Genomic DNA, 14060 nt, shown 5'->3' on the forward strand with positions numbered 1-14060 from the left:
TAACTTTGGTTGATATCAGCATAATAGTTCATGTATAAAATTCTGTGGTTTTCAATGCAATAACAACCCGTCTTTAAAGTGACATCTTGTTGTCTTGTTTATTTTAACTATTATTTATGTGGTAATTGCCTTCATGGTCACGCGTGCGTTCGAGCGTGCAGTACGCACCCCTCGTCGCTCACTCATCACGTAGGTCCAGAGTAGTTGCACACGTGCTAGCACGACACTCAGGCAGGCAACGCACGAAATAATACCACGATTGCGGCGTCTGTAAACACGTTATCGTCCATCACGTCGCTGTAGAAGGAAACGTGACTCGTCGCTGAACCTAACTCGCCGCCAGTTTCCCAAGTTCCACCCCTGTGCATTCGTGCACCAGCGAACACGTAAATGCCAATGATGATGTATGGGGCCAACATACGGTCTCCTAGTTCGTAAATCAGCTTCTCGAAGTCGGTTCCGAATGGTTTGTGCAGACATCCTTCTCAAACCAGGTGTGCGTCCAGCAGTGTTCGTTGCTGTGGCAGTTCCGTGACGTAAGTGCAGAACCCGGATGTAGCGATCTTGTGCCGCAGTTGTTATGCGAGGTCTTCCACTTCTGGGCCGGTCTTCTGCTGATACTGATGGACGTTCACGTCGCGTGCGACTGGAGGCGGCCTGTTGCAATGTTTCGATTCGGCAGGCCTAGTCTTGGCATCTTGTAACTCGTCTACGTCGAAATGGAAATGAGGCATCATTGGGAGCATTGCAGTTTTAAATACCCATCACTACCCCAATATTTTACCCGAGTTTCACGTGCATTCGCCAAAATCGTACCATTTCACGCCGATTTCCTGCAACGTGCCACAACGTGCGTTAAATTTGTTTTAGGGTGCATTTGAGCATGCTGTCCCATTTCAGGCACATTAACAAACACGGTCATTCAGCAACATTGTACAAAAAAATATTTTGTAAAATCAAACACTTTCCTACACCTATGCCTTTCTTTTTTGACAGAGTATATATATGCCCTACAACTGGTGTTTGAAGGGTTGTGGTGTGTGCTGTCGGTTTCCACCATGTATTTCTATTGCTCTACCCACAATAATAGTTATGAAAATGTGTAGTGCATATACAAATGTGTAGTGATTCGTTTGCAACCCTATACAGCTGTTTGAAAGTGATGCTAATATGAATAAATATTGTTATCCAGACGCGGGCAGTTTCCTTTAATTCTGGCATACATCAACCTGTCAGTGCCCTCCCTCCACCACCCCCACCCCCCACCCCCAACCCCTCCACACACAAAACTAGGAGCCCGAACGTCCATGCTAGCGCTTGGTAATAATACTAATCTGATGGTTAATTAATCAATGACCTCAAATGATGCGATCGAACAAAAACTTTAATATGAAGGAAAAAAAAAGGAAATGTTTTATATAACGACACACTAAGCATATTTTATTTACGGTTATATGGAAAGAAATGTTTTATTTAATGACGCACTGAACACATTTTATTTACGGTTATATGGCGTCGGACATATAGTTAAGGACCACACAGATATTGAGAGAGGAAACCCGCTGTCGCCACTTCATGGGCTACTCTTTTCGATTAGCAGCATGGGATCTCTTATATGCACCACCCCACAGACAGGATAACACATATCCCGGTCTTTGATATACCAGTCGTGGTGTGCTGACTGAGACGAGAAATAGCCCAATGGGCCGACCGACGGGGATCGATCCCAGACCGACCGCGCATCAAGCGAACGCTGTACCACTGAGCTACGTCCCGCCCCCACTTTGACATGACTGCCATGGATATTTGATACTAAAAAAAAGTAAAGTTTGTTTTATTTAACGACGCCACTAGAGCACATAGATTTTTTATTTGATGTTATGACATGACTCAAGGAAGGAAACCCAGGGCTTTCTAGAAGTACGTGAAAAATATCTGGACTCTCACAAAGAGACTGGAAACGGAAATCGCAAAACATATGCCAGTCGTGGTGCACTGGCTGGAACGATAAATGGACTTCTGGAATAAGGACTCTTAAAATGACGCCGCTAGAAACAAGAAAATCTAAAACATATGCCAAAATGGCTGATGTTTAAAATGTTTATTCTTAAAGATGCTGCGAAAAGTTAAACATTTTAAAACATGATATAATGAGAATGTTGCATGTCAAACATAAACATAAACCACCACGAATAAACTACAATCAGCCCTTATAACACAAGGTCAAACAGTGACCGGAGAATAACGGGATTCTAACCGAAAAATCCATAAGCGTACGACACGGGGTGGGGAAGGCAATGGAGGTGTGGGGGGGGAGGGGGGGGGCTACCCTCCCTAGTGTTTGAGCAAATCCTCAAATTCGGGCAAAAACGATAGAGATTTTTGGGCAAATTGTGCTAACCTGAGACCTTTTTACAGTACATTTTCATCATTCTACCGCAAAATTAGTTGTTATCCGTGTAAAAATGCGTAGTGATTGGTTTGCACCCATATATAACTGTTTGGCAGTAATGCCACGATGAATTATTGTTGTTATCCAGATTCGTGCATATCCGTTTAATTCGGGCGAAAACCAGCGTCTCCCCTCCCCCTTCCCTTACAAAATTGGGAGCCCGTACGCTTATGGAAATATCTGTCATTTGGTAATGCTTTATTGTATACCAATGTACTTGGAATTTTTTTTCTTCTGATAACGCAATACAGTATAAATACGCTATTCATCAAGTGACGTAATAAAATGTTACAACTACCGTTGTCATTCAAAAGTCTGTTATTCTCGGGTCTCAGACAATAAAAGACACATTTAAACACACTTAAAACAATAATTGCATGGTTTATAATTAAGATGAAGTCGTATTTTACGGTCACACAGTGCAGCGTTTGTCAAGCAGCCACTGAAGGAATTATATCTAAAATCGGATCTCTTAAGTCACGTGGCTGCTTAATATAGGTCAATGTTTATTAAGATACTTTAGGACCATCAGCGTAGCCATATGGGGGACGGGGGACGGGGGACGGGGACCAGTGCCGGGTTTATAAGAGGGCAAAGAGAGCAATTGCCCCTGGCTCCCCTGCCAGAGGGGCCCCCCAGACTAAGTACTGCCTTTATTAAAAAAAAATTATAATTATAAAATTAGTTCGACCTGAAGTGCCCTGGGTCCCTGCCCCGCCCCCCCCCCCCCAAGGTCTAAATCCGGCCCCTTCAATCACGCCTCCCACCCCAATACCTTTTTAATAATACTGTTGCCCAATATCACAACTCCTAGACAGTGTGGTTGCCCCTGCCTCTACCCCCAACAAAGTGCGTGCCCCTCAATATAAAATGCTGACTACGCAAATGTTTAGGAGAATGTCAAAGGTTCTTTTAAAATTGTCCGCATTTTAGGAGCGTACAAAGTGAGTCGTTTTAGCACTACCCTCCCTATTCCTTAAAGTTTCCATTGAATAACTTACCATTGTATTTTTTTTTTTTTTTTTTTTTTTTTTTTTTTTTTAAAGTGTATTCTGTATATTAACACCTTATCTGCACTCCCAATTACCCATCTCTAGAGAATACGAAGTGTGCCCCACACCTGCGACCTTTTAAAAATAGCGTAAAAATTTTCTTGTTCAAATGATTTAATATGCTAAACAAAAAACAAACGAAAAATGAGTCCTGTGCATTTCTAAATTTTAAGTTCTCTCCTCTTGGATATTATGTCCTATCTCAGCACGTGAGTTGTCCTACTCCTGCAGAATTGTCCTAGAACCGACGCCTTAGTCCGTCTGCTTCTTGATGACGCGCGTGCACGTGACCCGTGACGTCAGCCGGTGGTTTTTTGGCGCGTTTCAGCAGATTCCACAGAGATAGGGACACAATCCTGGCACGTTGACGTAGTCTCTGCAGTGATTCAGGGAGTACAGTGCACAGTTGTAGGGGTCGGCGGGAGGGCACTCAGCTATGGGGGAAAGAAGAAGACATTTTAAAATATTGAATAGTAATCACAGGATTTTTTTTTGGGTGGGCAACTGAGTAGTTAATAGTCTAAAACTCCTTTTCTTTAAGTTTCTATAATGCTTTCCGAATTTTTTTCGGGGGGAGGGGGGGGGGGGCAACTGCCCCCATGCTAGCTACGGCCCTGGTCTTGGTCAAGAGACAAAGGTCACTATTGCCACACAGATTAAAGTTTGTTTTGTTTAACGACACTACTAGAGCACATTCATTTATTAATCATCAGCAATTGGTATATCAAACGCCGAGGTATGTGCTGTCTTGTCTGTGGGATGGTGAATATAACTGATCCCTTCCTAAAAATGTAGCGTGTTTTCCCTCTAAGACTATTGGTACCACCGGGGGAGGGGGGGGGGTGAATTCTCATAGTGACATCCAATATCCAATAGCCGATGATGAATAAATCATTGTGCTCTGGTGGTGTCGTTAAACAAAACGTTTAACTTTAAAATCTCACCTGTCTCACAGTTGTCTCCTACGTATGGTTTGGTGCACGTGCACGCACACGAGTTCGTGTCAAGATGGCCGCCATTCAGGCACCGCTTACCGTTACACGGAGCTGAAATGTAAACAACGGAAACAATAGACATCTGGAGAGACGGAGAAAATTCATTAAAGTCAAATTGTCACAAACCACTGGCCTATTTAATGGTCTAACAAAGTATTACCTGAACAAAAATAATTTGATTTGTCTCTAAATGTACTTTATTCAACCATCTTTATAACCACCATACTCCATTTATTAATGATATTTTATAAAAATAATGGTCCATAATTCAAAAACTAAAATTGCCGAGAGGGTTGACATGGATTTCACTCCATCATGGTTCAGTTAAGGTGATGCAATAGCTAGATTTGGTTTCCAACAATTAATGTAATTTTTTAGTGTACTATAAAGCATATGAAATGTCTTATGACGTTGTAAACAAAATAAAGTTAAAGTTTGTTTTGTTTAACGACACCACTAGAGCACATTGATTTATTAATCATTGTCTATTAGATGTCAAACGTTTGGTAATTTTGACGTGGTAGCAAGGAATCTTTTATATGCATCAGCCCACAGGCAAGATAGCATCGTAAGCCGAGCGCGGTTCAAGCGAGCCCTTTACCACTGGGCTATGTCCCTTGTAAGAAATAAAAACAGGTTTCAGATATTAAAAGCGCAAGGTTACTGTTTTTAACATTAAAAGACATAAACTTGTTTTGTAAATCGGGTAACACAACATTTTTAAAACGTGATTGTGCATGTTGATACAAACTAAAACAGGAGATCGTAGAATTGTCTAAAGAAGGGGTGCAGTGTTTAAACAGAGCAGCCACGGGGCTTAGTGAGGGCATGCCCATCACACCCGGGCCCCCCTCCTCCTTACCCCCAAACCCCCACTACGTGATCGATGTCTAAGAGCAGCTGATTAAACAATATACGAAGGGACTTTTAAAAAAAAAAAAGAAAAAAAAAAAGTATTTTTATGGAGACTCAGTCTTATGTGATTTCTTAAAAATAAATATTGTTGAAATGTATATGTTACTGGATTGGTAAAATTGATTACTTAGGGCACATAGCTTTGGGTAATTATAAAAATTACCACTAGTTATGATATTAATGTTGTCAGTAACATTTAGGACCAAAGCCGTTTTGATGAATATTCTTTGCTGGGGTGTCGTTAAACATTCATTTGTTTGCTGGGGTGTTTTTTTCTTCTTTTTTCTGTCTTTCTTTCTTTGTTTCGTTCTCTTCCTGCTGCTTTGTATGTGTGATATATTGCGGATCAGAGGCGTACGGACTCTCATTGTTGTTGCGCTTATATTGTGGATTCAGCGACATCGGCTGTTTTCACACGGCCAGTGACATTCAAATGCTGAAATATTATATAAACTAGGGTACGTAGCCTGAGAAATTACCAGTTACTAAAAAAACCTGTCGTCTGTAAGTAGGGATATGGCCATGTTTGATACGGAATAATGGGCGACAACAGTGGATCGTATTTTTATATATGGTAGAAAATATCGATAATAAATAACAACAACAATAACAACAATATAATTACCAGTTTTGCATTATTGTAATCCTAAATGACACACAGAAGAAGCATTTTCTTGTTCACAAAATTATGAATTCCTTCAGAGCAAGATATATTAGGACCTGTTGTCAGAGTAGGTATATAAAGGACAACTCCCGAAGAACCTATATGTTAACAGGCTTACCTCCCTTTATATGCTTAGAAGGAAGGAAACATTTTATTTAGCGATGCACTCAAGACATTTTATATGCTTGAAGGAAATGGGGGTTTTAATGAATGAATGAATGAATGAATAAAATTACAGACAGACAGACTTACAATCACAGTCATTAGGTGCAGTAATACAGACTTATCATTACAGTCCGCACATAACCAGACAGTAATACAGACAGACAGTCAGACTTACCGTCACAGAGTCCACATATAACCGGACAGTAATACAGACAGACAGACTTACCGTCATAGAGTCCACACATAACCGGACAGTAATACAGACAGACAGTCAGAATTACCGTCACAGAGTCCACATATAACCGGACAGTAATACAGACAGACAGACTTACCGTCATAGAGTCCACACATAACCGGACAGTAATACAGACAGACAGTCAGACTTACCGTCACAGAGTCCACACATAACCGGACAGTAATACAGACAGACAGACTTACCGTCACAGAGTCCACACATAACCGGACAGTAATACAGACACACAGTCAGACTTACCGTCACAGAGTCCACACATAACCGGACAGTAATACAGACAGACAGTCAGACTTACCGTCACAGAGTCCACACATAACCGGACAGTAATACAGACAGACAGACAGACTTACCGTCACAGAGTCCACACATAACCGGACAGTAATCTTTCTTGACGTTGTAAAACTGCTCGCAGTCCCCACAGTCCATCTCTCCTCCCAGACTGGCGCAGAACGACAGGTCGTTGCCATGGTCACCGAACGCCTTGCACTCCTCTGTTTTATGATAAAAAGTGAGCCTATCATTAAACATGTAGACGTATTATGGACAACTATGATTTGAGCTCTATTTGAGACCAAAGTCACGCAACAAAACGTTACTTGGCTGTGGCGCGACAAGAAGCAACGCGTGCGGAATGGAATAGAACAAGTTCTATATCGTGTGACACGTAGGGGGTGACTATTGCGGTCAGTTTTACTATTACTAAAAGTATTGCGATAGTTAAAATACTATTGTGATAGTGTTGCAACAGTGATAGTACTATTGTGATAGTATTGCAATACTATTGCGAGTTCTTAAATTGCTTGATAACAATAATATGAATAGATATTTCGCAAAATCTCAGTCTTCAAATGTGTGTGTGTGTGTGTGAGAGAGAGAGAGAGAGAGAGAGAGAGAGAGAGACATAGAGAGAGAGACATAGAGAGAGAGAGAGAGAGAGAGAGAGAGAGAGAGAGAGAGAGAGAGAGAGAGAGAGAGAGAGAGAGATAGATGGAGAGAGAGAGAGAGAGAGAGAGAGAGAGAGAGAGAGAGAGAGAGAGAGAGAGAGAGAGAGAGATGGAGAGAGAGAGAGAGAGAGAGAGAGAGAGAGAGAGAGAGAGAGAGAGACAGGACACATAGATGGAGAGAGAGAGAGAGAGAGAGAGAGAGAGAGAGAGAGAGAGAGAGTGTGCGTGTGTATGTACGTATGTCTGTGTTTGTGCTTAATTATTTGTAATAATATCGCTAGGTAGTGAAATCATGTGCTGGTTGTAGACTATATTATTTGTCTATGCATACTATCGAAACTATTCATAGTCGAGTAAACAATTGCGATAGTCATCGATAATTGAATTACCTATCGATGCATTACTATCGAGGCACTGACTATCGCAACAGATCAATAGCTCGATGTATTGTTACATCACTAGTTACACTTAGTGCTGTTGCAACCAATCAAATCATGGGAACAGGTTCAAGGTCACTAAACGCATAGAATGGCGGTTCTCTCAGGCGAAGATATAGCTAAACAGATTGAGTTGTACCAACATTAACAAAAATTTAAGTCTTTGCAAAAATCACGATTGAGACAAACAAAGTTAGTCGCACATTTATTATTTATACAGATATTCTTATAATATTGTCCACAACCAAAAAACAAATGATATGGACTTCTTTACTTTTATCAAGAGAAATGCCCTCAGCCGAACTTGACTTACCTAACGTTGACCGTTCCCCGCTATACTCGCACCCAAAGTCTGATCGAAACGGCTGCAGCTGTCCCATGACGCTGTTCCAACTAGACGGCTGCACACTGTTTTGCTTTTCTGAATAAAAGTAGAAACCTTACGTCAAGAGAATGTCTATTTTCACGGCAGGCAGCAGCAGAAAATGTTATATTTTAAAACCATAAAGCTACACTTATAGCGTCCATTTTCGCGCGTTGAGACTAGGATGTGCGATTTTAAACGGGCCTTACTGCAGATGCCGCACATAATTGGGCTGAGAGAGAGAGAGAGAGAGAGAGAGAGAGAGAGAGAGAGAGAGAGAGAGAGAGAGAGAGAGGGAGGGAGGGAGGGAGGGAGGGAGGGAGGGGTGGGGGTGGGGGAGGGAGGGACACCCAACAGCCGATGTTTGATAAATCAGTGTGCTCTAGTGGTGTGGTTAAATACAACAGACTCAAGCAGGACTTACTGCAGATGCCGCACATGAACGGGCAGAGAGAGGGCACGTTGGCGTACTTGGTGCAGTCCGGCTTGAGGATGTCTCGTCCACAGTAAAACGGCTCAGCGTTCGGACAGTTCACTAAAACAAGACACATACCTATTAGGAAGAGGATGGTGTTAATGCTGGTGATGATTGCCGTGACTGTGATGTTTGTGATTATGATGGTTATAAACAAGATGATTAGTATGCGTGTGATGGTAATACTGATGACCAGTTTTATGATTGTATTGATGACTATGATGGATATAAAGATGATTATGTAGTGTAGTGTAGTGTAGTGTAGTGTTTTGTAGTGTAGTGTAGTGTAGTGTAGGCCTAGTGTAGTGTAGTGTAGTGTAGTGTAGTGTAGTGTAGTGTAGTGTAGTGTAGTGTAGTGTAGTGTAGTGTAGTGTAGTGTAGTGCAGTGCAGTGCAGCGCAGTGTATTGTGTTGTTGTGTTGTGTTGTTATACCGTGCCTTGTGTCGTGCAGTGACGCAGGCCTAGTATAGTGTAGTGTAGTGTAGCGTAGCGTAGTGTAGTTTTTTTGTAGTGTAGTGTAGTGTAATGTAGGTGTAGTGTAGTGTAGTTTAGTGTAGTGTAATGTAGAGTGTAGTGTAGTGTAGTGTAGTGTAGTGTAGTGTAATGTAGAGTGTAGAGTAGTGTATTGCAGCGTAGCGCAATGTATTGTAGTATGTTGTGTTGTGTTGTGTTATACCGTGCCTTGTCGTGTCATGCAGTGTCGTGCTCTGTTGTGTTGTGCTGTGTTGTTATTCATTAATATATTATTACTATTTGTTTCGGTTCTTGGTAATGGTGTCTTTTAGAAATTGATAAGAAATTCGCGATATTTAAGATATTGGAATTTACAACCTGGGCCCCGTTCCACGAAGCGATCTTAGCACTACGATCACCTTAGTGCATAAGGTAGCTATGCACTTAAGGTGATCTTAGGACTAAGATCGCTTTGTGGAACGGAGCCCAGCAGTCTACCCTGTAGTATAGTCAATACATATTTAATCGTACACACATTCTGCACAGACTGGGCCCTTGTATATCGGTGGACAGATGCACGTGCAGGTTTCTGGGTCGAGAGTTCCACCGTTTAGGCAAAGAGCACCACCGCAATCTGTGAAAACAAAACAATGCCTACTTTGTCATGTAAAACACGTTTATTTATATATCTTAAACTTTGTTTCATAATACACAGCCACACGTGTTAACAGTACGTCGTGTAGAAATACACCTATACATATTCATATATCTTAAACTTTGTTTCATGATACACAGCCACACGTGTTAACAGTACGTCGTGTAGAAATACACCTATACATATTCATATATCTTAAACTTTGTTTCATGATACACAGCCACACGTGTTAACAGTACGTCGTGTAGAAATACACCTATACATATTCATATATCTTAAACTTTGTTTCATGATACACAGCCACACGTGTTAACAGTACGTCGTGTAGAAATACACCTATATATATTTATATATCTTAAACTTTGTTTCATGATACACAGCCACACGTGTTAACAGTACGTCGTGTAGAAATACACCTATACATATTCATATATCTTAAACTTTGTTTCATGATACACAGCCACACGTGTTAACAGTACGTCGTGTAGAAATACACCTATACATATTCATATATCTTAAACTGTGTTTCATGATACATAGCCACACGTGTTAACAGTACGTCGTGTAGAAATACACCTATACATATTCATATAGCTTAAGACTTTATTTCATGATACACAGCCACACGTGTTAACAGTACGTCGTGTAGAAATACACCTATACATATTCATATATCTTAAACTTTGTTTCATGATACACAGCCACACGTGTTAACAGTACGTCGTGTAGAAATACACCTATATATATTTATATATCTTAAACTTTGTTTCATGATACACAGCCACACGTGTTAACAGTACGTCGTGTAGAAATACACCTATACATATTCATATATCTTAAACTTTGTTTCATGATACACAGCCACACGTGTTAACAGTACGTCGTGTAGAAATACACCTATACATATTCATATATCTTAAACTTTGTTTCATGATACACAGCCACACGTGTTAACAGTACGTCGTGTAGAAATACACCTATACATATTCATATATCTTAAACTTTGTTTCATGATACACAGCCACACGTGTTAACAGTACGTCGTGTAGAAATACACCTATACATATTCATATATCTTAAGACTTTATTTCATGATACACAGCCACACGTGTTAAGAGTACGTCGTGTAGAAATACACCTATACATATTCATATATCTTAAGACTTTATTTCATGATACACAGCCATACGTGTTAACAGTACGTCGTGTAGAAATACACCTATATATATTTATATATCTTAAACTTTGTTTCATGATACACAGCCACACGTGTTAACAGTACGTCGTGTAGAAATACACCTATATATATTTATATATCTTAAACTTTGTTTCATGATACACAGCCACACGTGTTAACAGTACGTCGTGTAGAAATACACCTATATATATTTATATATCTTAAACTTTGTTTCATGATACACAGCCATACGTGTTAACAGTACGTCGTGTAGAAATACACCTATATATATTTATATATCTTAAACTTTGTTTCATGATACACAGCCACACGTGTTAACAGTACGTCGTGTAGAAATACACCTATATATATTTATATATCTTAAACTTTGTTTCATGATACACAGCCACACGTGTTAACAGTACGTCGTGTAGAAATACACCTATATATATTTATATATCTTAAGACTTTATTTCATGATACACAGCCATTCGTGTTAACAGTACGTCGTGTAGAAATACACCTATAGATTTTTATATATCTTAAGACTTTATTTCATGATACACAGCCACACGTGTTAACAGTACGTCGTGTAGAAATACACCTATATATATTTATATATCTTAAACTTTGTTTCATGATACACAGCCACACGTGTTAACAGTACGTCGTGTAGAAATACACCTATATATATTTATATATCTTAAACTTTGTTTCATGATACACAGCCACACGTGTTAACAGTACGTCGTGTAGAAATACACCTATATATATTTATATATCTTAAACTTTGTTTCATGATACACAGCCATACGTGTTAACAGTACGTCGTGTAGAAATACACCTATATATATTTATATATCTTAAACTTTGTTTCATGATACACAGCCACACGTGTTAACAGTACGTCGTGTAGAAATACACCTATATATATTTATATATCTTAAACTTTGTTTCATGATACACAGCCACACGTGTTAACAGTACGTCGTGTAGAAATACACCTATATATATTTATATATCTTAAGACTTTATTTCATGATACACAGCCATTCGTGTTAACAGTACGTCGTGTAGAAATACACCTATAGATTTTTATATATCTTAAGACTTTATTTCATGATACACAGCCACACGTGTTAACAGTACGTCGTGTAGAAATACACCTATAGATTGTTTACCACTAAATCTCGTAAAGAAATACCCATTGAACCATTCATAATACACAATGCATTTTCAAAACATAATAATGCAAATTATGTAATGTTTAACCATCCAAGCTTGTAAACTATATGAATACAGTTTGTAAACCACATCTGTATAATATTTAACCATCCATATCGTAAAACACATAGGTACACAAACGAACGCGCGCACACACACACACACAGACAGACACACAACACACACACACACACACACACACACACACACACACACACACACACACACACACACACACACACACACACACATTAACATATTATATTGCCTTGAACAAGTATACATGTTTTAACACACCTTGTAAACAAACGATGTTTGGGTTTAAAAAAAATTTTTTTTTAAATGTATCAATCGATCTTGTAAAATAAACCTATAGATGTTTTAAGGCATTATTGTTTAAAGGAACCAGTAGATGTTTTAACGATTTATCTTTTACAAATACACCAATATAACATTTTAGCAGCTGTATATTTTCACAACATAACAACACATGCTTTTACAATATATAATTATAGCAGTTACTCATCTTTATAGTAAAATATATTAGTACTGTTTTAACATTCTGTCTTGTAAAATATTAAAAAACACAAAGTGTCAATTGACAGGATTCGAACCTACTTTACCAGTTTGCATGACCTATGACATCCCGCGAGCTTAACCGCTCGGGCATTGGGTCTCTCTCCCCCCCCCCCCAATCCCCCCCCCCCCCCCCCCCCCCAAAAAAAAAAACCGGAAGCCCAATTAACCGTAATTAACGAAGTGCGCTGGCAAATACTCGGTTCGAAACCAATGTAACAGTAATGAAAGAAAGGAACAAATGTTTTATTTAATAACGCACTCATCACATTTTATTTATGGTTACATGGCGTAAAACATATGGTTAAGGACCATACAGATAATGAGAGAGGAAACCCGCTGTCGCCACTTCATGGGTTACTCTTTTCGATTAGCAGCAAGGGATCTTTTATATGCACCATCCCACAGACAGAGTAGTACATACCACGGCATTGGATATACCAGTCGTGGTGCACTGGCTGGAACGAGAAATAGTCCAATGGGCCCACCGACGAGGATCGATTCCGGACCGACCGCGCATCAAGCGAGCGCTGTACCACTGGGCTACGTCCCGCCCCGTAACAGTAACGTAACACGCGTACGCGTTTGTTGTATAACACAGGAATCTTACCACAGAGTCCGTCTTTACACGTGTCCAGACAGGCGCCGCACCTCGGACCTTCGGTGTATGGCTCGGCCAAGTTAGTCTGACTGGAATACGAATTGTTAAACAGTTAATATCAAACTCTTTACTGGAATACGAATTGCTAAAACAGTAAATATCAAACTCTTGACTGGAATACGAATTGCTAAAACAGTTAATATCAAACTCTTGACTGGAATACGAATTGTTAAACAATTAATATCAAACTCTTGACTGGAATACGAATTGTTAAACAGTTAACATCAAACGCTTGACTGGAATACGAATTGTTAAACAGTTAACATCAAACTCTTGACTGCAATACGAATTGTTAAACAGTTAATATCAAACTCTTGACTGGAATACGAACTGTTAAACAGTTAATATTAAACTCATGACTGGAATACGAATTGTTAAACAGTTAACATCAAACTCTTGACTGGAATACGAATTGTTAAACATTTAAAATCAAACTCTTGACTGGAATACGAATTGTTAAACAGTTAATATCACTGGAATACGAATTGCTAAACAGTTAATATCAAACTCTTGACTGGAATAGGAATTATTAAACAGTTAATATCAGACTCTTGACTGGAATACGAATTGTTAAACAGTTAATATCAGACTCTTGGCT

At 39.5% G+C, this 14060-nt stretch overlaps 1 protein-coding gene across 1 annotated transcript in view; it reads right to left on the reverse strand.

Annotated features, from left to right (window-relative positions):
- Positions 1 to 2421: 2421 nt before the first annotated feature.
- Positions 2422 to 14060, reverse strand: part of LOC121390745 (cysteine-rich venom protein-like) — a 99731-nt gene continuing 88092 nt past the window's right edge. The window contains exons 7-13 of the mRNA XM_041522648.1: positions 13412 to 13491; positions 9705 to 9803; positions 8666 to 8776; positions 8191 to 8298; positions 6847 to 6987; positions 4449 to 4550; positions 2422 to 3938 (exon numbers count right to left, since the gene is read on the reverse strand). Of these exons, the coding sequence (XP_041378582.1) occupies positions 3829 to 3938; positions 4449 to 4550; positions 6847 to 6987; positions 8191 to 8298; positions 8666 to 8776; positions 9705 to 9803; positions 13412 to 13491 (751 nt within the window). The 3' untranslated portion in view covers positions 2422 to 3828. The remainder of the gene's footprint in view (positions 3939 to 4448; positions 4551 to 6846; positions 6988 to 8190; positions 8299 to 8665; positions 8777 to 9704; positions 9804 to 13411; positions 13492 to 14060) is intronic.

Source organism: Gigantopelta aegis, chromosome 15, assembly GCF_016097555.1.
Source record: "Gigantopelta aegis isolate Gae_Host chromosome 15, Gae_host_genome, whole genome shotgun sequence".
In the NCBI taxonomy this organism is placed as follows: Eukaryota; Metazoa; Mollusca; class Gastropoda; order Neomphalida; family Peltospiridae; genus Gigantopelta; species Gigantopelta aegis.